Source organism: Globicephala melas, chromosome 4, assembly GCF_963455315.2.
Source record: "Globicephala melas chromosome 4, mGloMel1.2, whole genome shotgun sequence".
Classification (NCBI taxonomy): domain Eukaryota; kingdom Metazoa; phylum Chordata; class Mammalia; order Artiodactyla; family Delphinidae; genus Globicephala; species Globicephala melas.
The window spans coordinates 7,823,046-7,844,922 of record NC_083317.1 but is presented as its reverse complement, the minus strand read 5'-3'; the positions used below and the strand labels follow the sequence as shown (position 1 = coordinate 7,844,922).

The 21,877-nt window shown below is 36.8% G+C and overlaps 1 protein-coding gene across 11 annotated transcripts in view; it reads left to right on the top strand.

The window, feature by feature from the left end:
* DYRK1A (dual specificity tyrosine phosphorylation regulated kinase 1A) overlaps positions 1–21,877 on the top strand; it is a 145,604-nt gene that overhangs the window by 100,811 nt on the left and 22,916 nt on the right. For 10 of the 11 annotated variants that reach the window (XM_060297801.2, XM_030880900.3, XM_060297799.2 and 7 more), the window contains 5 exons: positions 3,672–3,868; positions 10,009–10,128; positions 12,894–13,082; positions 16,489–16,636; positions 20,585–20,871. In XM_060297801.2, the coding sequence (XP_060153784.1) occupies positions 3,749–3,868; positions 10,009–10,128; positions 12,894–13,082; positions 16,489–16,636; positions 20,585–20,871 (864 nt within the window). In that variant the 5' untranslated portion in view covers positions 3,672–3,748. The remainder of the gene's footprint in view (positions 1–3,671; positions 3,869–10,008; positions 10,129–12,893; positions 13,083–16,488; positions 16,637–20,584; positions 20,872–21,877) is intronic. The other variant, XM_030880896.2, reaches the window with a different exon arrangement.

Here is a 21,877-nt window from a genome sequence, read left to right as displayed (position 1 = left end):
TGGGTTAACTGGATGTCCATTTTGGGGGGAAATGAAACTTGATTGCTATCGGAAACACAGAAATCAGATCCAAGAGCACTGCCCATCTTTAGATGTGAGTGGTAAAACCCAACTTCTGGAAGATAACATAGAATTTCTTCATGACTTTGGTATAAAGGAAAGATTTCTTAAACAGACACCAAAAGTACTAATTTTAAACCAAAAGTTGGTAACATTAAGAGATTGTGTTCGTCAAAAAATACCATTAAGGGACTTCCCTGGTGGTGCAGTGGTTAAGAATCCACCTGCCAATGCAGAGGACATGGGTTTGAGCCCTGGTCAGGGAAGATCCCACATGCCACAGAGCAACTAAGCCCACAAGCCACAACTACTGAGCCCGTGAGCCACAACTGCTGAAGCCCGTGCTCTGCAACAAGAAGAGCCACCGCAATGAGAAGCCCGTGCACCGCAATGAAGAGTAGCCCCCGCTTGCTGCAACTAGAGAAAGCCCGTGCACAGCAACAAAGACCCAACACAGCCAAAAAATAAATAAAATAAATTAGTTAATTTAAGAAATACCATTAAGAGAGTGACTGTAAACCATCTGTAACCGATAAGGGGCTTATATCCAAAATATGTTAAAAAATCTAATTTTTTTTGGCTTTAGATATTTGTAAGAAAAAGACTCTCTTGATAGAAAAATTGAAAAACAATCTGAATGGGCATTTCACCTAAGTGGATACCCAAGTGGCTGATAAATGAAAAGATGCTCATAGTCACGAGGAAAATACACATTAAAATCACAGTGGAGTACACACCTACTGCAGTGGCTGAAATTAGAAATACTGATGGTTCCAAGTGTCAGTGAAGGAATGGAGCACAGGGAATTTTCATAAACTACTAGGGAAGAAATAGGTTGATTAAACAAAAAACTGGAAAAAAACCAACAGAACAGCATCTCTGTATATACCGAAAATCACTTAAGAATCTTTCTAGTGGCAGTATGCTTAATAGCTCTGAACTGGAAGTAATCCCATGTCAATCAAAAGTAGGGTGGATAAAGTAATGATAATGAACAAGCTACAGTTCATAAGCCTAACATTAAGCAAACAAATTCATTTATATAAAGTTAAAACTAATCTGTTTTTGGAGGTCAAGATACTAGTGACTTTTAGGGATGAGGGAGTTAGGTATTGATTGGGAGGCGTCATAGAGTAGTGGTGCGGGGTTTCTGGAATGATGGCAAGTTTTATTTTTCTTGTCCCACAGGTTCAATTGATGATAATTATTTAAGCTATATACTAAAGACTTTTTTCTGTGTATTATAACAAATAAGTTTAAGCACAATATGTAATAATGACATTGATGATAGAAACAGAAGCTTGTATGTTTTAAAAAGTGCATGTTATGTACCAGGTTCTATTCTGCATGTCAACTTGTGATATCTCGTTTAAACTTTATAACAATCCGAAAGGAACAGGGTTAGTATAATAATATCTCGGCTATAGGTAGGGAAACTAGGACCCAGAATGGTTAAGTCGTTTGCCATTCAGAGCCTTAGTCTTTTTACTATTTATTTATGAGTTATTTATAGATCAAGGACCCCAATTCTTTTCATATACATTTATATTCCTTCCCAGTCTTCTGTGTTTTTAACATGCAGATTTCACACACACACACACACACACACACACACACACACAGTTATTTGACAGTTAGGTTTCCAAGTTTTTGCTGTTGTAAACAATACCAAAATAAACATTCTTCCCTTACTATTTTTGTGCACATCATCTATTATTTCCTTAGGATAAATTTTTTTTTTTCACCAAACAAAGTCGCTCTATGGAATTGGATTAACTGAATGTATTTTTAAATTATGAATAATGAAATGTTTAGAGAAGTTATCCCATCTGTCATCGCAGGAACATTGTACTTATCCAGCAGATATTTATGAATCATATACTCTGGGTCAGTAAGGACTGCACGCTGTAATGGAGGGAGATAGAAGCTAAGGTCTAAAAACAACACTAAGTAGGGGGTGAAGACTTGAGATTTGCGCCTTAGAAAGGTCACTCTAGCCATCTTACTGAAGAAATGCGGAGTTGCATATGGGCAAAGTAAAGAGAGAGAGATCTATTAGGAATCTATTTTAGTCATCTAAGTGAGGCATGGGGTAATGGAAATGAAAAGAGGAGACTGAGCGTTCTATGGGAAGTAGAATCAGTGAGATTGGGCTTCCATTTGCACAATGCCGTCTGTGGAGGAAACGAACTCGAACGTGACTCTCAGAGCTTTGATTCTGGTTGACTGGGTAGAAGACAGTGGCGTAGTGGCGTTTGCTGTGTAGGATATAGAAGTGGAACTTATATTTTTTTGGGGGAATTGAGCTTTGTTCTCTTTAGTTTGCAGAATCTGTGCAACATTCAGGTAGAGATTGTATGCTCCAGAAGAAGGGTACTCGCCCCATCTTCCTTCCCATCTACTGTACCGTGCATTACAGTACAGTAATTGCAGTTGATATTAAGCCATCTACTAATTGCCGGAGCCGTTCTGAGTACTTTACATGTATTAAAGCACTTAACCTTCACCACAGCTGTTTGAGGTAGATATTATTATCATTATCAGGAAATTAGGTGTGCAAGGCCACACAGCTGGTAAGCGTGAAGCTGAAATTTCAAACTACAGCAGCCTGGCTAAGAATCTGTGGTCTTCACTTTGGGGCCAGCGCCGTTGTGTGTTTCAAAACAAGCTGACTTTAGAAAAATTACTCAGGTGCTGAACAGTGTAGTGTGTTGTGTGGTGAGAGTTTGCTGGTTTACTCAGGAAGACAGGCACATGTATGCTGGGCCAGTGTTGGTTGACCAGGGTTTTGTGCTTTGTTTTCTGGCTTTAGTCTGTGATTGCAAATTTGCAGATTTGGTTGAATATAAGAAGAAAAGTCTTTTTCTTTTCCTAAAGAAAAATTAACTTTTATTAGCTAGCTACCAAATACTTTTAGGACCAAAATGTTAATTTTCCATTTCTACTATGAAAATTATGACCATGGTCCCAGCCTACCTGTGGGATAATAATTGATTGTTCGTTTTTGTGGCAAGCTTGCCTGGTCTAGGCTCTCTTAGGACTGTGTCAGAAGAGTCCAGAGGAATACAGCAGCCTGTGAATTTGTTTCCATGTATTGTGCGCTCAACTTTTAATTACCTGTGTCAGTGGTGAGCACCATTAGGACACATTTTTCACCTGGTTTGGGGGATGCTAGGGCTGTTGATTGCCATACACCTGACAAAGCGGCATCTCAGCAGTTTTCCTTTGAATTGATTTTTGAAGAGCTGATCCATTGGACAGGCCCTTTGCAGGAATTCAGAGATTACTTTTGCAACTTGTGGTTCTCAATTGATGCAAATCTCATGTAAAAATAAGTATGAAAGGTTGTTTCCATTGCTTTACAAAAAGATTTACTTACGATTTTCTCTTAAAACAGACTTGTAGATATTCATTTTAATCACTGTTATATTTTATACCGTTTATTGTACAACAGTTGTGTTGAGTGTCATACCCTTGTTTGCAGTTTTAAAGGTTTTTAATATTATTGAACATCCTAAAGTCCTTATTTAAAGAACTATCAGATAAGTCAAAAGATACAAACATTGGGATATGAATGCATCCTTTAAACCTCACTTATTATCTTCTCGTAGGAGGAGAGACTTCAGCATGCAAACCTTCATCTGTTCGGCTTGCACCGTCATTTTCATTCCATGCTGCTGGCCTTCAGATGGCTGGACAGATGCCCCATTCACATCAGTACAGTGACCGTCGCCAGCCAAACATAAGTGACCAACAGGTTTCTGCCTTATCTTATTCTGACCAGATTCAGCAGCCTCTAACTAACCAGGTAAGTTTATGACGTATCAGAAATGATTTGTTGGGATGGTAATTTATTCATTAAAATGGTAAAATAGTAAATAGGCAGAATGCCTTAATGGTTTTCAGTTTACATGTCACATGGGATTCCGGGTTGACAGAATATGATATTAAGGAGTTTGTGTTTAAAAGTTTGTTGGTTTTTTTGGTTGGTTTTTTCTATGTATTTCACTTTAATTAGAAAAACACTTATAAACATAACCACATTCTCTCATTCTGCGATGGGGGAAAAGTTACTTCTAAAGAATATTAGTTAAAATAAAAAAACTTAAACCTTATTTTTATGGGAAGGCGGTTAAGTAGAAAAATGTAAGTTATAGGAAAACAAGTCGGATTCCATTATAGGAAACTTAAAGAGGTGATTTTATACTGTCATAAACTACTTCAGTACACATTTATAAAAATAAATATGAAACTCCTTAAAATTAAAAAGAAAAATTATAAATTAATCATGCTGCTCATTCTAATATTCAGACTAGAGATTCAGCAATTTTCCATAAGACGGATAGTGTAAAGTGAATAAATGCTGAAATCTCTTGATATACATACACATATGCATGTGTGTATGAATCTTCCTGAATTAACTGCGTCCACCATGTTGATTTTTGATTTCGGGAGTTTTTTTTTTTTTTACTAGCTATAGTTGTGGTAAAGTTTCTTTCTCCACTGAGACTGTGTGTGATGAGTGCAGAAAATGGCTGTTTTTCCATGTACTCAGGAATTTGGTTTGTCACTGTTTAGGTCTTTCGATATGAACAAAACCAGAAAATTTCGAAGTATTTCTTATACTGGATTATTTGAAGGAAATGTGTTTTCTCTAATTCAATAATACCTGGTTTTAATGAGCTATTGGCTACAGTTAAGTAACATCATTATTTGAGGACACCCTTGTATGTATTATAATAAGATCTTGTGAATAGTTGAACTGACTTTACATTTATAAAATTATATAACGTGAATAACATTCACAGTTAAATAGTAAGATAAATTATGACAGGACATAAGAATTTGTTTTATGCAGTAAATGGAGAAGTTGTATGTTTGAGAATTGGAGCAGTTGGTCAGAATTGGAAAGTGTTCAATTGTGTACCAGAAGAAAATTCTCTGGACGTCCAAAAAGTAGTAATAGCACAGTCTTTGCACTGTAATTTCAAGAAACAAAGTATGTTTGGATTCATTTTCCCGCTTGTTCAAAAGTAGCCTATCAGGTAGGGTGTCTGTTTTTAGTCTGTTTTTACAGCTGAAGGGATTGAGCTCCCATTTGTGACTTCTCCAAGTATGTAGGCAGTAGACTCTGGGGCCCAGCCCAGGCTTCTTTCTTCTTAGATACAGTGCTTTTTCAGTTGTAACACCTGGCATCTAAGGAGGGCTAGGAAAAAAATCCAGTCCTTTCAAGTTATTTTATGTTTGTATTATTGTAGTAGGTAATTTAGTTAACAAAGTACCTATTTTTAGATACAGCTAACATCTTATTTGAGGGTTATTTTCAAATAAGAGATAAGTTACTTAGTATTTCCATTGTAAACTGTAAAATATTTTAAAAGATTCGTATGATGTAAAAAGACTGTCTTTTAAGTAATAGTATTCAGCCAGATACTTCTGCCAAACTCCAGAAATTTTGGAACCTTAATAAGGCAGTCAGATTAAAAGCTTACTTATAACTGAAGTGTAAAGCACTGAAACTGTGCACTGATGTGGCGTGGTCTGCTGGTCATAAGACATGGGCTCCAGGTCTTGACTCATGATCTGGTTGTGTGACTTGAGTCAGGTCACATGGACTCTTCCCTCTGTTCCTTGAATGTAAGATTGAGACCTTAGACTAGACCCTCCAGAAGAGTACTCTCTAGCTCTAAACTTCTGTAATTTCATTATTCAGTTTCCATAATCATCCTATCCAGTGCCTTTTAAGTAAGGTTTATTGTACAAGTAAATTGAAAGAAGATAACGTTTTATTTCTGGTAGTTAATCTTTCTTGTGTGAGTGTGTTTCATGTGAATTTAAATACAGTTTTGTTCAAAAGATAAATGAAGTAAAAGTAAAAGTAGAAAAGTATGATTGATGTTCAGAATGCTGAGTCTCTCTGGGCTGTTAACAGTTTTCACAGTACCTTTCATGGTCCTTAAGCTATGTACTCTGGATATGTGTTACATATGCTATTCAACTTTATTAATAGCTCTCAAAATAGCAAGAATGGCAGGACATGGTGTTTCTCATTCTCCACTGTATATATGAAAATATGAGGTAAACATAAAATGGGTGGAATAGGTATTATTAAACTAGAAAACAATTTTTAAATAAAGTCCTGGTACTTAACACTGTGGAATCTTTTCAAGAAAAAAAGATTGTTTTAGCTCTTGTAGCTTCTCTAAGCAGGAGGTGTGAACTACTGCCTTTTTTTTTTTTTTTTTTTTTTTTTGGCTTTGTGATCTGTGTCATCATCACACAGAAAGGTCAAGAGATAGGAGCGTTGGGGATGTGACATTTTTTGGCTCCCGGAGCCTTAAGGCTGAGGTGGCAGGAGAATAGCTCAACAACTTTGCCTTTTCAGCGAGGGCGTTGGGGGCGGTGTGGAGGCCGTGGTGGGACTGGGCTACCTGCAGTGGCTCAGGGAGCCCCTGGGTCCTCTGAACGCTGTGGGACTTCTGCCCGGCTGCGGAAGGGAAGGAGGGAGCTTGCTATGTTACATTCTCCTGACTGTGTGACCATAAGAAGTTGGAAGTGGACAAAGTGTCAAGTGCTTAGGGCTGGCTTGAGTCTTAGTATATAGATTTGTCACTGAGTGTGTATTTGGACAAGTTAATTTTCTAATTCTGAATTGGTGCTTATGGCACCACAGTAATGAGAAACAGAAAGTTTGGTTGCCTAACAGGAAATCACAATGAAAGTTTGTGGAGGAAGAGTCGTTTAGTTTGTCGAAATTAATTTGTTCTTTCCATATATTTTGAGTGCCTAGCCTGCACAAGGCACTATTTGAAGCACTGAAATACAGCCTGATCTAAAGGCCAGTTTTTTGTGGGCGGAATTCATCTGGTTTATATATACAGATGCCCCTGAAATAGTAACTTCTGTTGCCAGAAGAATATAAGAAAAGTAATGTATTTAGAATTAGCTAATTGATTTGGCCTTTTAGGTAGCTTGGCTAATTGTGGAAGAGGTTAGCAATATTGTGTGACATGCCAAGGCCATAGCACACACTCATATATTGAGTGCAGGAAAGATTGTTAGGCAAAATTACATTCATATCCAATTTCATGCATGTCCTATGTACATTAAATATTTTTTTTTTGATTGTGGGATTTTGGTGTTTTAAGCGAGCATAATTACTCATGGAAAGATGTAGGCACTAGTCACATTTTTTCCGATGTTTGAAATACCAGTGGAATTGTAAGTGGGCAAGTTAAAAAAGCATATTTACAGTTTTGAACATAATTAATTGTAATGCATATGTTTATTTTATTGGTGTTTATTATGCATGACTCAATTATTTTGTCCAACAAATAGACTAAAAATGATTCAACAAGAGGATAGACAAGAGACCTAAAATTAACAGGGAGCTCCTGGCCCAGTGCTGTGGTTCAGATCATAGGCTTAGGTGGGAGACTGCCTCACTTCTCATCTCTGTTATTTACTGGCTCTAAGACCTTGGTCAAGTAACTTTACATCAGAGACTCAGATTTCTCATTTGTAAAATAGTGACAGGAACTTACGTTACTTATTCTCATGAGATTGTTGAGAGGATTACATGAGAGAGTAAAAATCTGCATACTCAAAGCATAGTGTATAGCAAATATTTGCTGCTATAATTATTATTTTATTAACTACTTAAGTAATTCAGTTGTTTCTAGCAGTAGTTATACCTTCTATCAACTCTTGTGGCAAAGGTAAACAAGTATTTCACTGGTTCAGATTTCGTGAAACTTCACAGTGAGGCTACACTCCAATGGTCCAAGAATGGTCTTGCCAAGTACGTTACCGGCTTGAAAACGGTCAGGGTCTTAAAAAATAAAAAAAGGAAATACATTAAGAGAAACCTCTTTCATTACCTTAAATGCTTATAGCATTCATTCACATAAAAGTATTTGACATGCTTATTACTGATATTGTCTATTCATTAAATTAAGTCTCCAAGGACAGGTATAAGAACCAAATATTCTGTGAACCTAACTGTACCTGTTCATATTTAGAAAAATAAAACTATATATATTTAATAAATTAACTCAGGTGATATTATTAAGTCATACTATATTTTCAGACAAATAGTTACAATCATTGAAGGTTTTTTTTCCCTTAAACCTTATTTGGAACTTTAAGAAGGAGAGGATCATGGGAAGAGGTAATAATTATTAACTTAATTCAGTAGTTCAGTGAATTTGCCATCCGGATAACAACTTTTTAGAGTTTGAGTATAGATTCAGAAGAAACTAATGTTAATACCAGTTTAAGAGAAAGTACAGGGTCGGAACAGTTCTCGGAGCTGAGTTGCTATTCCCAGGTTATAATCCTCAAATTTGGCTCAAATTTCCACTTCTTTCATAGAATAAAGAGAGGGAGAGAGAGTACAGCTAGGTAACTGTAACTAGGTAACACCATCTTTTCATACCACAGGGATGGGGATTCTTTTCTGTTCTGTCCTTACAACCCTTCTGTCTTCTTTTTTTGTTACTGTGGGTTAACTTGGTTAATTTTCCCAAGACTCCAGACATTTCTGTGAGGCCTTAGTATGATGTCTTTTCTGTCTCTCTGCCCCTCAGATTGACTGACCACAGTGCCTTTGGAAGGGGCTGCATCAGGGGCTTCTGGCTCAGTTGTTTTGCTGGTGTAAATGTCTGCAGGAGAGCTAGATAGGAGCCCAAGGATGACTAGCGTAGTGACTGAAGGTACCTTGATGTCATTAATTGGTTTTGAGGATCTGTTGCTTGCAAGAAGCCCCTCTGGGAACTCCTTTGCTGAGGCTTGAGGAGTGGGGCGAGAGCAGCCATCCAGGATCATTAGTGTGCTAGTTGCAGCATTCCTGGGCGTATTTATGTTTGGAGGACGTTTGTGTTTCCTGCTTTATCCCCCGTCTAGCAGGAAGCTCACAGTTGAACCCTGACTGCTTATTGGACGATGAAGGAGACATGGGTTAGTTTTGGGGTGGGAGTATGGTTGAAATGAGTTTTTTAAAAGAAAGTTTCATTAGCTTTAAGGTGTTCTCTGGAACTTATTTGTGGTCAGCTCCTAGTGTAATCATAGGTAGGGATATTGGTATTATGGCTTCACTTGTTTATTCAACAAATACTTATTAAGTACCTACTGTGTTTCAGGCACTATGCCTGCTATGTTTTAGGCAAAGGGAATACAACATTGAAGAAAAGAATCCCTGCCCCATATGGAGTTTTCCTTGTAGTGGAAGGAGAAGGAGAAAAAACTAGAACCAGTAAATGAGTAAATGTATACCAGTACGTCAGGTGCCGAAAAGTGCTGCTGGCTGGGGGCACAGGGAATGTGGAGGGTGAGGTCGGATGTGTTAAGGTAGAGGGCATGTTTTACTCAGTCATGTTAAAGAAGTGAGTGAAGATTTCAGCCTCGCTTACAGGTGCTGGTCAGAGGGCAGGGTCTGGGGTTGTTAGGAGCTGCAGTTCTGCAGCACCAAGCTCCATCTCTGCTCCACGAACAGCTTGCTTCGTGGTGCCAACTGGGTCTTAGACTCCCGTGTTAGGAAGCTGAAAGGTGGGTTAGTCTTCATCTGCCTGTTGTGAACCAGGTCAGGCTTTAGGAATAATTTAGAAGAAATTTTTCCTTAGGCTAATTGTATGGTGGAGAAGCCCTCTTGGGCAGCGTCATGCATGTCTCCTGGACCAGGGGTATATCTGTATTCCTCTTGTTGAATTTGGGGAACAAAATTGAAGCCTTGGTAACTGGGCATATTATCTTCTAATTCCGTTTATTTGTTCCAGTGGTTGTCTTCAGTGGATTCCGGATGAAAGAGATATGACCAAGAGAGCATGTATACTATTCTAACGTAGATGTCTTTTTTTTTTTCTTTTTTAAATACGTATACACAGGTTACAGAAGAGGGAATTCATACCAGTACAGTATAGTTAAAGTGCTAGTCTTTTCTGTCTATTTAAGGTGATGCCTGATATTGTCATGTTACAGAGGCGGATGCCCCAAACCTTCCGTGATCCAGCTACTGCTCCCCTGAGAAAACTTTCTGTTGACTTGATCAAAACATATAAGCATATTAATGAGGTAAGACTATTGATTTGTTATAACAGCATCTATTTTGCAATAGAGCAAGGGAAAAAAGTTATTTTGTAGCATATTTAAGCATACTAAAATTATTTTTAACTCCCAAGGATTGTCATATTGATGATTATCATGAAGACTGGTAAGTTAGTGATTTATAGATAATAAAATTATAATTGTGTAAAACAAATAAGATATATTAACAAGGACTGCAAAAAGTTAAGATAATTGTGGATAACTTCCCTTCTTTTTAAAGTTATATTTAATATATGCTGAGTTGTCATTTTTATAATAATCTCGTCTCCAAAACTTCAGGGGAAAGGAAGGTAATAATGATAATATAAAAGTATGAAAATGTTACGGAAGTTTGCTTAAATTTTTACTTATCTGTTTCTACTTTTACCATGGATGTCAGGAAGCTCTGAGATGTATTTAATGCCCAGTTAACAGGCATTTGCTCTAGTCTGTCTGATCTATCTATATTTATGTAGTTTAAAGTTTTCTTTTTAAATTAATGTGTGTTCTTTTATCTGTATCTTTTTCATTGTAAGATATCTGAAAGCCTTTTTGGTGGAAGTAAGTAGGATAAAAAACATGGACAGCCCTTTGAATTACTCACCTTTCAACTTGACTCTTGGCTTTCAAAACTTATTTTTCTGGTGTTTTAGACCTTTGGCTTGGTTGTTACTTGCTTCTAATCCCAACTCTAGCTCTGTAATGAATTATTAAATGAGCTTTTTTGGGGAAGGGTGGACACCCTATGCTTTCTTTCCTCTTCCAATGGGGCCTTACATCCTTTCACGTTAAAGACTTATCTTCTACCAGCTTTAGAGCCATTTAACTAAAAAGATGTTCTTATGTGTGTATAAATTTTATAGCAGTTTGATGCTGTTTTAATGCCAGTATTATATTATTGTGGCAATGTGGCAGGATAAAATTGAAGTGAACTCAATGAGGAGCATTTCTAAGTTGGATTTTGTATACAATTTATATGTTATAAAAGATGTTCCAAACTAGCTTTTGGTCATCTGAAAATATCTGATAAATTGTTGTTAACAATTGATTAATGTCAGTTTGCTAATATCTGATAAATTGTTAAACTGTTAACAGTAGCTTTGTTAAAGCTTGTTTTTAACTGTTTTGCCACCTTGTAAACTAGTTTTTCTGATGTTGCTGTGTGCAATGTAATTTATAATTTCCTGAAAGTTAGTTACCAGTTACCTGGACTGTTGCCTAGTCCACCTATTATTTTTTACTAGTCTTAGAAACTACTTTATAAGAAAAACAGATACAAGGAAAATAACTGAATCTGTGACCAACCATAAGGTTTACGGCCTTTAGTGGGGGGGGAGGGGCATGGCTGTTTTTCATTAATATGTTATTACAGGCTTAAGAACTAGGCATGTCTCAGAGGCCCTTTTTATATTAGCAAAACATCAGTTCATATATTATACATTTAAACTTTCATTTTTAAAATCTTTTGCTCTAGGATCAAATATAAAATTGGGATTGACTAGAAAGGGGCATGAGGGAACTCGAATATAAGGAGGATGAAAATGTTCTTTATTTTGTTTAGCATATGTTGATTACATCAGCGTATACATTTTCCCCAAAGTCCTTCATATTATACACTCTTTTTTTTTTGAATTTTTGAATTTTATTTATTTTTTTATACAGCAGGTTCTTTTTATTCATCCATTTTATACACATCAGTGTATACATTGTCAGTCCCAATAGCCCAATTCATCCCACCACCCCCACCCCCGCCCCCCGCCGCTTTCCCCCCTTGGTGTCCATATGTTTGTTCTCTACATCTGTGTCTGTTTCTGCCCTGCAAACTGGTTCATCTGTACCATTTTTCTAGGTTCCACAAATATGCGTTAATATACAGTATTTGTTTTTCTCTTTCTGACTTTCTTCACTCTGCGTGACAGTCTCTAGGTCCATCCACGTCCCTACAAATGACCCAACTTCGTTCCTTTTTAATGGCTGAGTAATATTCCATTGTATATATGTGCCACGTCATCTTTATCCATTCGTCTGTTGATGGACACTTAGGTTGCTTCCATGTCCTGGCTATTGTAAATAGTGCTGCAGTGAACATTGGGGTGCATGTGTCTTTTTGAATTATGGTTTTCTCTGGGTATATGCCCAGTAGTGGGATTGCTGGGTCATATGGTAGTTCTGTTTTTAGTTTTTTAAGGAACCTACATACTGTCCTCCATAGTGGCTGTATCAGTTTACATTCCCAACCAACAGTGCAAGAGGGTTCCCTTTTCTCCACACCCACTCCAGCATTTGCTGTTTGTAGATTTTCTGATGATGGCCATTTTGATGATGGTGGGAGGTGATACCTCATTGTGGTTTTGATTTGCATTTCTCTAAGATCTATACCATCTCACTGTATATAAATTATACCTTAGTTTAGAAAATAAATATGAATCAGGTCCTGTTACTCTTCTTGAGTGGGAGACTTTGGCGTGGTCACGTAACATCTCCTATTTAAAAAATGTATAAACAGTATAATTCTAAAGTGAATTTTACTGTAGATATTTTTCATTTGTTATATATCAGTGTTATTCTGTAATTCCAGTAGCAACTATAGAAAATTATTTATTTTATTTTTGTGTGTGTTATAAAGAATAAAAATTCATCAGTTTCCTACTGATAGCAGATGTGTCTTGTATGTACTCGACATATGGTGCCCTCACTGCTCCCCGTCCCCAATAATTTTTCATTGCACAGCTAACACTATTTTCTCATTTCAGGTTTACTATGCAAAAAAGAAGCGAAGACACCAGCAGGGCCAGGGAGACGATTCTAGTCATAAGAAGGAGCGGAAGGTTTACAATGATGGTTATGATGATGATAACTATGATTATATTGTAAAAAACGGAGAAAAGTGGATGGATCGTTACGAAATTGACTCCTTGATAGGCAAAGGTTCCTTTGGACAGGTAATTTAATGGAAGATGCTGAATTTCATAAATTAGAAAGAACTTCCTAGTGAATCATGTTACTATAGCCTTTTCTCAGTAGTACACTTTTAATATTTGCAAATAGATCTAAACAACGGATATGTAAGTATTTGGGTTATTATAGTTTTCTGTAAAGGTAAGAAAACTGCATCAGCTATAAAAACTCCATTAGACTTTTTAAAAAAAAACTTTCTATAGCTATCAAGTAGTTATTTTACTAATACTAAGTGGTTGATTTTAATCACTAATAGACAGTATTGCCTCTTTCATGTGGGGTTTTTAGTCTCTGGATTGTTCGTCGTTGTGTATGAGAGAGATAATTACCTTCCTGTCGGATACTCCTCCTCACAGAGAACAAAATTACCATTTTCAGCTGGCACAGCACATGTCCTCTCGCTTCTTTGGAGACTTGGGACACCAGGGGCTGTGCCCTAAGTTTTTCCTCAGCTCCTCTTCTAGCTCCGTCAGGCCTCTAAATGGGCAGAGGGTCTCCAGGGTCTCCTCTTAAGTCCTCATGGCATCAGCGTTGCTAATATTGTGATTGGCATTGTTCCGATGGGTGGGGTCGTTCAGGCCGCTTCTACCCGGAAGAGAGAGGGAGGAACTCCAGTGGACCTGGTTTTTTGTTCGTTCCTAGTCTCTTCTCTCCACCCACAGCTCTCTTCTCCTCACTTGCCCACCCTATCCCAATACAAAGCACAAACCCTAACTACATTAGCCTCTTACATCAGCTGTGCCCAGACTAAGAGCTGTCAGACCTTCTTCCTTGCACTTTTAAAAAGCTTTTCTCTGGCAGTGGATCCCCCAGCTGTTCCCATGTGTAAATCTCCCTATCTTATCTCATCAAGTCACAGAGCCTTTTTGTTTGAGGTATGATTTACTGTTAATCCCAGCCTCCTTTGCCTCGTAGCTTTTGTGCAGCAAGTCAGTTACTATAATAACTTCTAATCCAAATACTTCTTTTGACTTGGACAATATTTTGGATTTTGGAGGTTGTTTTTGGTTTGTCTAAAACTATGGAACCTGCATACACTCTTACTTACCTGTTCCTGCCCTGAGTGAAAGCAAAGCATGCCTCTTTTCAACCTGTGAGGAAAAATTCATCATGTGTCAGTCTAATCATGCTTAGGACAAAAAGTATACTACAGGCCAGTAGCAGCTACAGCTCTAGACCCAGACAGATCAAGCTATTAAACCTATAGGGAAATATGAACAAGCTTCTTAGAAGACCCCTGACTCTGGTGTGGCTCTACCAGGCCCTGGTGTCCCATGTATAATACATTTGCCCCTGTCCATGATTTCACAGAATTTTTGTAATTATACGTAATTCAGGGCCTTTCCCCTTGATTTGTAACCTCTTTTTCTCCTGAGTCAGGGGATTCTCAGTGTGTGGGGAGTCCCTCTTTAAGAAAGGATTACTTTTTGTCAGAAGCAGCTTCTGCTTCTCTTTGAGAGCTTTTAAAGGAAAGGCATTTCTGAGGCCTCTACCTTTTAAGTAAGGCCGTGAACACCCTGGATAGAGTGATTGTCATGTCCACCTTCAAAATTACACCAGTGTTTAGGCAGTTGCTCTCAACAGGACGCTTTTCAAACTTCTGTGATGTCCACCATGAAAACTGTGGCTGTACGGCCTGTTCTCTAAACTTAGTTTTCCTTAAATACTCAGTCTTTGAGCTCACCGTGATCTTTCCCCCTCCCCTTTAATTTTCTCATACTCTGATTCCTAAGAGCAAGTCAGCATAGTAAACCTGTGAAAACATAGGCCTATTTGACATCAAAATCCATTTTACCAGATCAGACTGACTGATGCCTTTCTCCTAGGCTGAGGTGTGTTCAGGGTCAGGACCTGTCACTCACCAGATAAAGTCTTCCTTACCGACTTGGTCAGACGTCCGCTAAATCCTCTGCCAGATCCTTGTCAGAGAAGCAGCTTCTTCATTTCTTAAGCCAGTGGTCATCAATCCTGATTGCACTTTGAAAGTCTCCAGGGAGCTTTGGGGATTGGGGGTGGGGTGGGGAGGGGAGGATGGATACTTAGGCTCCAAGCAGTTAAATCAGAGTCTCTGTGACTGGATTCTGGGCATGGGTATTTTTGAAAACACCCTACTGAATGTGTGATATTCGGGGTTGCAGATCATTGCTTTAGCATTGAGCAAGTTAACTATTTGCTAAGTCAGTAAATAGTTGAGTCCATGTTAGTGGCCTTTGTCCTGGAGACCGTTAGGATCTGGGCACTGAACTGCAACTCTTGGTACAGTCAATATGGTCAGTGAAACAGAAGAATATCAGAAGCACTTGGTCAGATGTTTACATGGGTCGCCTCTGATTTAAAAGACAATAGATAGTATTTTTTTAGAATTGGGTGAAACCAGAGATACTGCACGTTTCATTCCAAGTTTGATTTCAGCTGAATGATTTATGATCTATGATTGACAGTAACCTTGACCGATGTGATCTTGGACCATGCATTCCATTCTCTTCCTCTAATCCAGTGGTACTCAGCCAACACATTGGAATCACTTGGAGTTCTACCTGCATCTCTGTACTTTCTGAATATGCTAGAAAATGTATCTAAAACTATTATCTATTCAGACTATTTGTAATATTATAAATATAATATTTAATCACTTATAGCAGTTTCTGATTTGTAGAGATATAGTTTTATCTGTGTATTTCCTGATTTTGTATAAATTTATTAATAGTGTGAAACTTGTTTTAAATGAGTAAAATTTTAAATGAGAGGTATGCATGGTGATTTGCACATGAATGTTTCAGTTTCCTTCTCATTTTAAAACTCAAAATCCCCTAATTATGGCATTTTAAACTTTTTTCCTGGTTATTTGTTTTTGATATTTTTTAAATTGAATAACTGTAAACTGATTCTTCTGGTATGCCTAAGTTTTTATCTGTGAAAATCTAAGTCACATTTAGAAAGTTATCTACATTTTTCACATGACTTAGAACCTTTTAAGTATCTCACACATATGCTTGGGATTTAAACCAGGTTTTTCTCTTACTAAAAGAATAGTTAGAAGAATTGTTTTATAATGTTATTTAGTAAGAAAGGTAAAAAACCCCAAAGCACTTGTCAAGATTCATAATTTATTTCTGAAGGAGGAAAATAGTTAATCTCATTTTAAGAAAGTTATCTATTTTGTGGATGTTTAGAAATACTGTAAGGATGCAGAAGAAATCCATTTGAAAAATGACTTAAAGTGACAATAAAATAGTAAATGGATGCTGTTGAATGGAAACGAATAGGATCTCTTTTAATTAGGAAGGTCAGAAAAAGGGGAATTAGATAAATGTACAATTAAGCTGAACTGTAAACTTGTTAAATTGTTCATTAATGAAATAGGTATCATCTGTCTTTTTTCTCTTTTAGGTTGTAAAGGCGTATGATCGTGTGGAGCAAGAATGGGTCGCCATTAAAATAATAAAGAACAAGAAGGCTTTTCTGAATCAAGCCCAGATAGAAGTGCGACTTCTTGAGCTCATGAACAAACATGACACTGAAATGAAATACTACATAGGTAAACAAACAAACAGGCAAAGAAAGCAGTGCGCCCTAACCCAGACCACAAATTTGAGTTATTTTTGTATGAATATATGTTGATTTTATCTTAGTGATTGGGTAAAAATTCAGTTATTTCTGTTGGAGGGCATAGATTTATACACGTTACTTGATCTGGCAGTAATATTTTACATCTTCGGGTACGTGCATTCTAGGTGGTATATAGTATAAAAACAAATGAGAATAGTGTCTTTTTTTGTTGTTTTTTTTTGTTTTTCAAACTTACAAGTGTCATTTGTTTGCTTTAATGGTGCATGTTTATATAGAGAGGCCACTTTGTGTTAACTTTAACCATTTCTAATATAGCTCAGAAATTAGAAGTGAGCTAATATGTTGTTAATGGTTACAGAACCATTTTTGGAATGTCTGAGCCAAGATCTCAGGTTCTTCCTCAAGAAATAGTAGCCAACATTTCTTGAACTACTACCATATTCCTTGTGGTTTTCTTCCATCATCTGTAACCATAGCAGTCCTGAAAGGAAGGTGGTAAATCCTTATATTACAGGTAGTTTGTACAAAGAGTAACATACCCAAGGTCCCAGGGCTCTTGGAGCTAGGGTCTGAACCTACCTCTGCCTAACTCCAGAGCTTGTGTTTATTTCATTGTCGTATGGTGTTTCTTCTGAATACAAAAAGGGGAGACAGAAGAATTATGAAAATAGTTAAGTCTAGGGCCAATTGATATATGGATAAAACATCTTCTGATTATACATTCTTTAATACTATTCTTAATCAAATCTAAGACACCATAATTTTATGTGCCACCAAGAAACAAATTGCTGCCAACTGTAAACACAAAATGATGTCAATTTTAACATAGAGACCTTAGGGTCAATTAATTACAGACTGTTTTATAGGCATGTATTAGCAGCTCACCTTCAGAAATGCTAACTTTACCTGAAAAACATATGAGGTTAAGTTTTATTAGCAAACTCCTTTTTAAGAAATGAGGAGAGGGCTTCCCTGATGGCACAGTGGTTGAGAATCCGCCTGCCGATGCAGGGGACCCGGGTTCAAGCCCTGGTCCGGGAAGATCCCACATGCCGCGGAGCAACTAAGCCCGTGCGCCAAAACTACTGAACCTGTGCTCTAGAGCCCGTGAGTCACAACTACTGAGCCCGCATGCTGCAACTGCTGAAGCATGTGTGCCTAGGGCCCGTGCTCCGCAGCAAGGAAAGCCACAGTAATGAGAAGCCCATGCATCGCAACAAAGGGTGGCCCCTGCTCTCCACAACTAGAGAAAAATCCGGCATGCAGCAACGAAGAACCCAACACAGCCAAAAATAAATAAATTTATTTTTTAAAAAAAAGAAATGAAGGGAGGGCATTATGGTTCTTTAGTCCCCCCAAAATAACAGAAACAAAAAAATTGATGTTTAAAGGTGTAAGGTTCACATATTCAGATTAAATTTCATTTATGAAACACCCTTCATTCCTCATTGTTGCAATAAAATGAGCTTATACTATTAATTTTTCTTCCTTAGTGCCTTCTCTGTAGATGTCTGATAAAACCCACAGTAATAACATTTGTATTTCAAGTCTTTTCACACTTACTGCATGTTTGCTGTTCACTTTCAGTTACAACTTAGTGTAAGGTGAGCACATTTCCGTTCAGGGGGCTTAGGAGGCCAAGAAGGACATTCTAAGGATGCAGTCCTTAGACTTACAGTCTCTAAACATACCTCCCTTTTTCTTCTTTCTCACTCTTGTTTTATTTTGAATTTTTGCTTAAGTAGTAGAAACGTTGATAGCATTACTACAACAATTTATTTCTGCCTTGTTGAAAGAAAACACGAAATGTTAGCTACTTGGTTATGTTATAATAATGGCTGTCATTTTTGTTTCTAATAAACTGACTTTAATGATCATTAATTGCATCAGTTATTACAGATATTCTTTTGGATGAGTTTTTTTTGTTTTTAAAGGTTCTTATTTAGGAAGAAGGTGAATTCATGCACAGTGTCTTAAGAAACTGAGTTTCTATATTGGAAAACAAGCAAAAAGAACTTTAGATTTAGACACAGCCATGGCAGTAGAGTTGGTACATTAAATTTAAGGTGTCTGGAAGTTGTATTGCTCTTTTATAACGTAAATAACTTAATTTTGAAGTGATTTGATCAATATAATTTAGTCTCATGAGTTGTATAGTCTTTAAGTCTTTGAACTTCTAAAAACTCTTACTTTTTTTACCACATAGCATAATTTCTTATCTGGATTATTTGGTACCTGCCACGGTCTAGTTAAAAGAACATTCAGTTTAAGTGTAGAACAAAGTCTTGCCAACCGTCTGTTCTCCCCAAAGTTCAGTTTAAAAAAACTTAATGTATATACTTGTGTTTGAGCTTTCTTTGACAGTGTCTTTAGTGCTCAGCACATTATAGATACTTAGTAAATGAATGATGAATTAGTGGAATTGAGTGGATTGATCTTCCATTGGAAGAATATTCTAATCACAGCTTCTTAGAGGGATTGTCATAATCACGTTTGAATTCTGGCATCAGTTACCTTTTGCATTCCTTTTGCGGCTGCTGCTTAACCAGGTCAGAACTCTTGTTTGGACCATGTCTCTGGGGTGTCTTATGTCACATGGAGCTGTGTTCTTAATTTTAAACCTATGAACTCAGTGATTAAGAACAGATGTTATACATTCTTATGTAACTGTTAGTGAGAGTTGAGTTGTACTATGGACTCCTATAGAGCCATGTAGTAGTTGTGTTATTTATCCTAATTTTAGATCACGTGTATCAGGAATGATCTAAAAGCTATATTGACATGCAGTGCTTCCAGGGAGACAGTTCAGGGCTCCTACCAGGACAACACAATGTATCCCCTTTCTCAGGGACCAGACATTGAATACTGTCCTAGTTATTCCAGATAAATCTGTAGAGAAACCTCTGTTTTAAATGATACTAAAAGACCAAAATGAAGGTAGCCTTGACAAATGGTTGTTTTTATGTCGTTCCAGTTGAGTTATAGGTGCTCAGTTTGGTGTGTGTAAGAATTTTTATAGTGAAGGGCAGTTCTTTACTTTATTGAATGACTTCATCTGATGTGAAGTCAGTGTTAATACTTAAAGCACAACTTTTTGAAGCAGTTTGTCGACGATTAAGCCTTTTTAGAGGATCAGTAGTGATACCAAGTAATGTATTCTATTAGACTTTCCCCATTCATAAGCCTACTCACAATTTCTTGTGATTGAGCTTTATTTTGAAGTTTTCCCAAACCTTCAGTCTTGGACAGGATATCCTATGTACCAGTTTGATGAACATAATCAGATGCCTTGATTATGAACTCTAGTACCTTGCAATGTGATTTTCGAGCCTTTGCTGTATTTGCCCAAAAGAAAAAAAACCTGTCTTCCTTTGACAATTGTTTCAGAAAATCACTAGTGAAATCTAAGGCTCAGCAAAGCAGATTGTGTATGTGTATCAAAGCCTTCCCAGAGAGGGCTGCCAAGTACAGCATCGTCACAAGCTGGACATCCCAGTGGATGGAGCTTAGATGAAGTTGTGAGGTAGGGCTTTCAGGGAGTACAACGTGTTTTCTCTTACCAGTGACAATAAAATTATCAAAGTATTCTCAGTACTCTTTGTCAGTTTGCTACTTGCGTTTTCATACCTGACTTAATTTTTTTTTAAGCAAGGCATTTTGGTGGTACTTCTTGCATTATATTGCATATTGGCAGACACTATACACTAATATATTAATTCAGCAGATGAACAATTTAGATATTCTTAACTGATTAAAGAATGTGCTGTTTAGTGCAGAATGCTGATCTCCAGATTTTAACTTGATTTTCACTCTGCATTTGACAGTGTCATGTTACAGATTGTTGGAGAGTTCATGTGCATGTTATTCTCATTTTATTGGTATGTATAATTTAAAATGAAACTTTTTTCTCTTTCAGTGCATTTAAAACGCCACTTTATGTTTCGAAACCACCTCTGTTTAGTTTTTGAAATGCTGTCCTACAACCTCTATGACTTGTTGAGGAACACCAATTTTCGAGGTGTCTCTTTGAACCTAACACGAAAGTTTGCACAGCAAATGTGCACTGCACTGCTTTTCCTTGCGACTCCAGAACTTAGTATCATTCACTGTGACCTAAAACCTGAGAATATCCTTCTTTGTAACCCCAAACGCAGTGCAATCAAGATTGTTGACTTTGGCAGTTCTTGTCAGCTGGGGCAGAGGGTAAGTATATTTCAGGACTTGTGAATCAAAATTAGAATTAGGTTAAAAGACTGTAAGTAGATACTTGAAATGTTATTAATCTGTATACAATTTGGAGGTAATTACAGGATGGTTATCTTTAAAATGCAGCACTTGAATCACCTTGTGTTGATACCTATTTTGGGAAATACCTTTTAAAATGCAAATAGTAAACTTTGAATTAGAAGGTATTAGTTTTTTAAAGTTTAACTTAAAAAATTATGTGTATACTAAAAGTCTAAGAGAAAAGAGGGGATGGATATATTAAATATTAGGTGATTTGTTGTAACTATATTTCCCAAATAGAGGTCCTTAGTATAAATTTGGGGAAATTCCAATAATAGAACATTGACTCCTTGCTGTAAAATATTTCTCTAAATATAGGTCGAGATAAATGTTTTTCCTCAAAAGCTGATGGGTAAAAAAAAATGCAGGTAATTTTACATTACACACAGTGATACAGTGTAAATTACTAGGTTGATAGACATACTTGTTTTGATAAATAAGTTTAAATCTTTTTTTTGTTTTATAAATTATGACACCGAACTAGTTTTCTTTAGAGTGCTAAAAACAGACATGTCCATAGCAGTAAATAGATTTAGGTTTAGCTGATTTTAGGAAAGCAAATTTTTCCTACTGATCTTTCTAGCATTATGAAAGCTACTCTAACAGTGTTTTGCATATAAAATAGAAGTTATAGGATGGTCTCTTCTTGAAACCAACTAGGGTCACCATTTGATAATACTTTATTCATTTAAAATGTTGTTCCTATTTACTTGTAAGTATTAAAACTGCATTTCTTAAAAAAAAAGGTAAAAACATAACTAACATGGAGATATTCCTATTTCATATTGGCTTTCCATTTCTTGTTTTTCCAAATTAGTGAAATTTCCTATCCAACTTTATTCCAGCTTTTAAATACAGTAGGTTAATTTAATCATGAAGGTTTATGGTCAGTTAACAAGATTGTCTTTTTGTTATTTTCTGA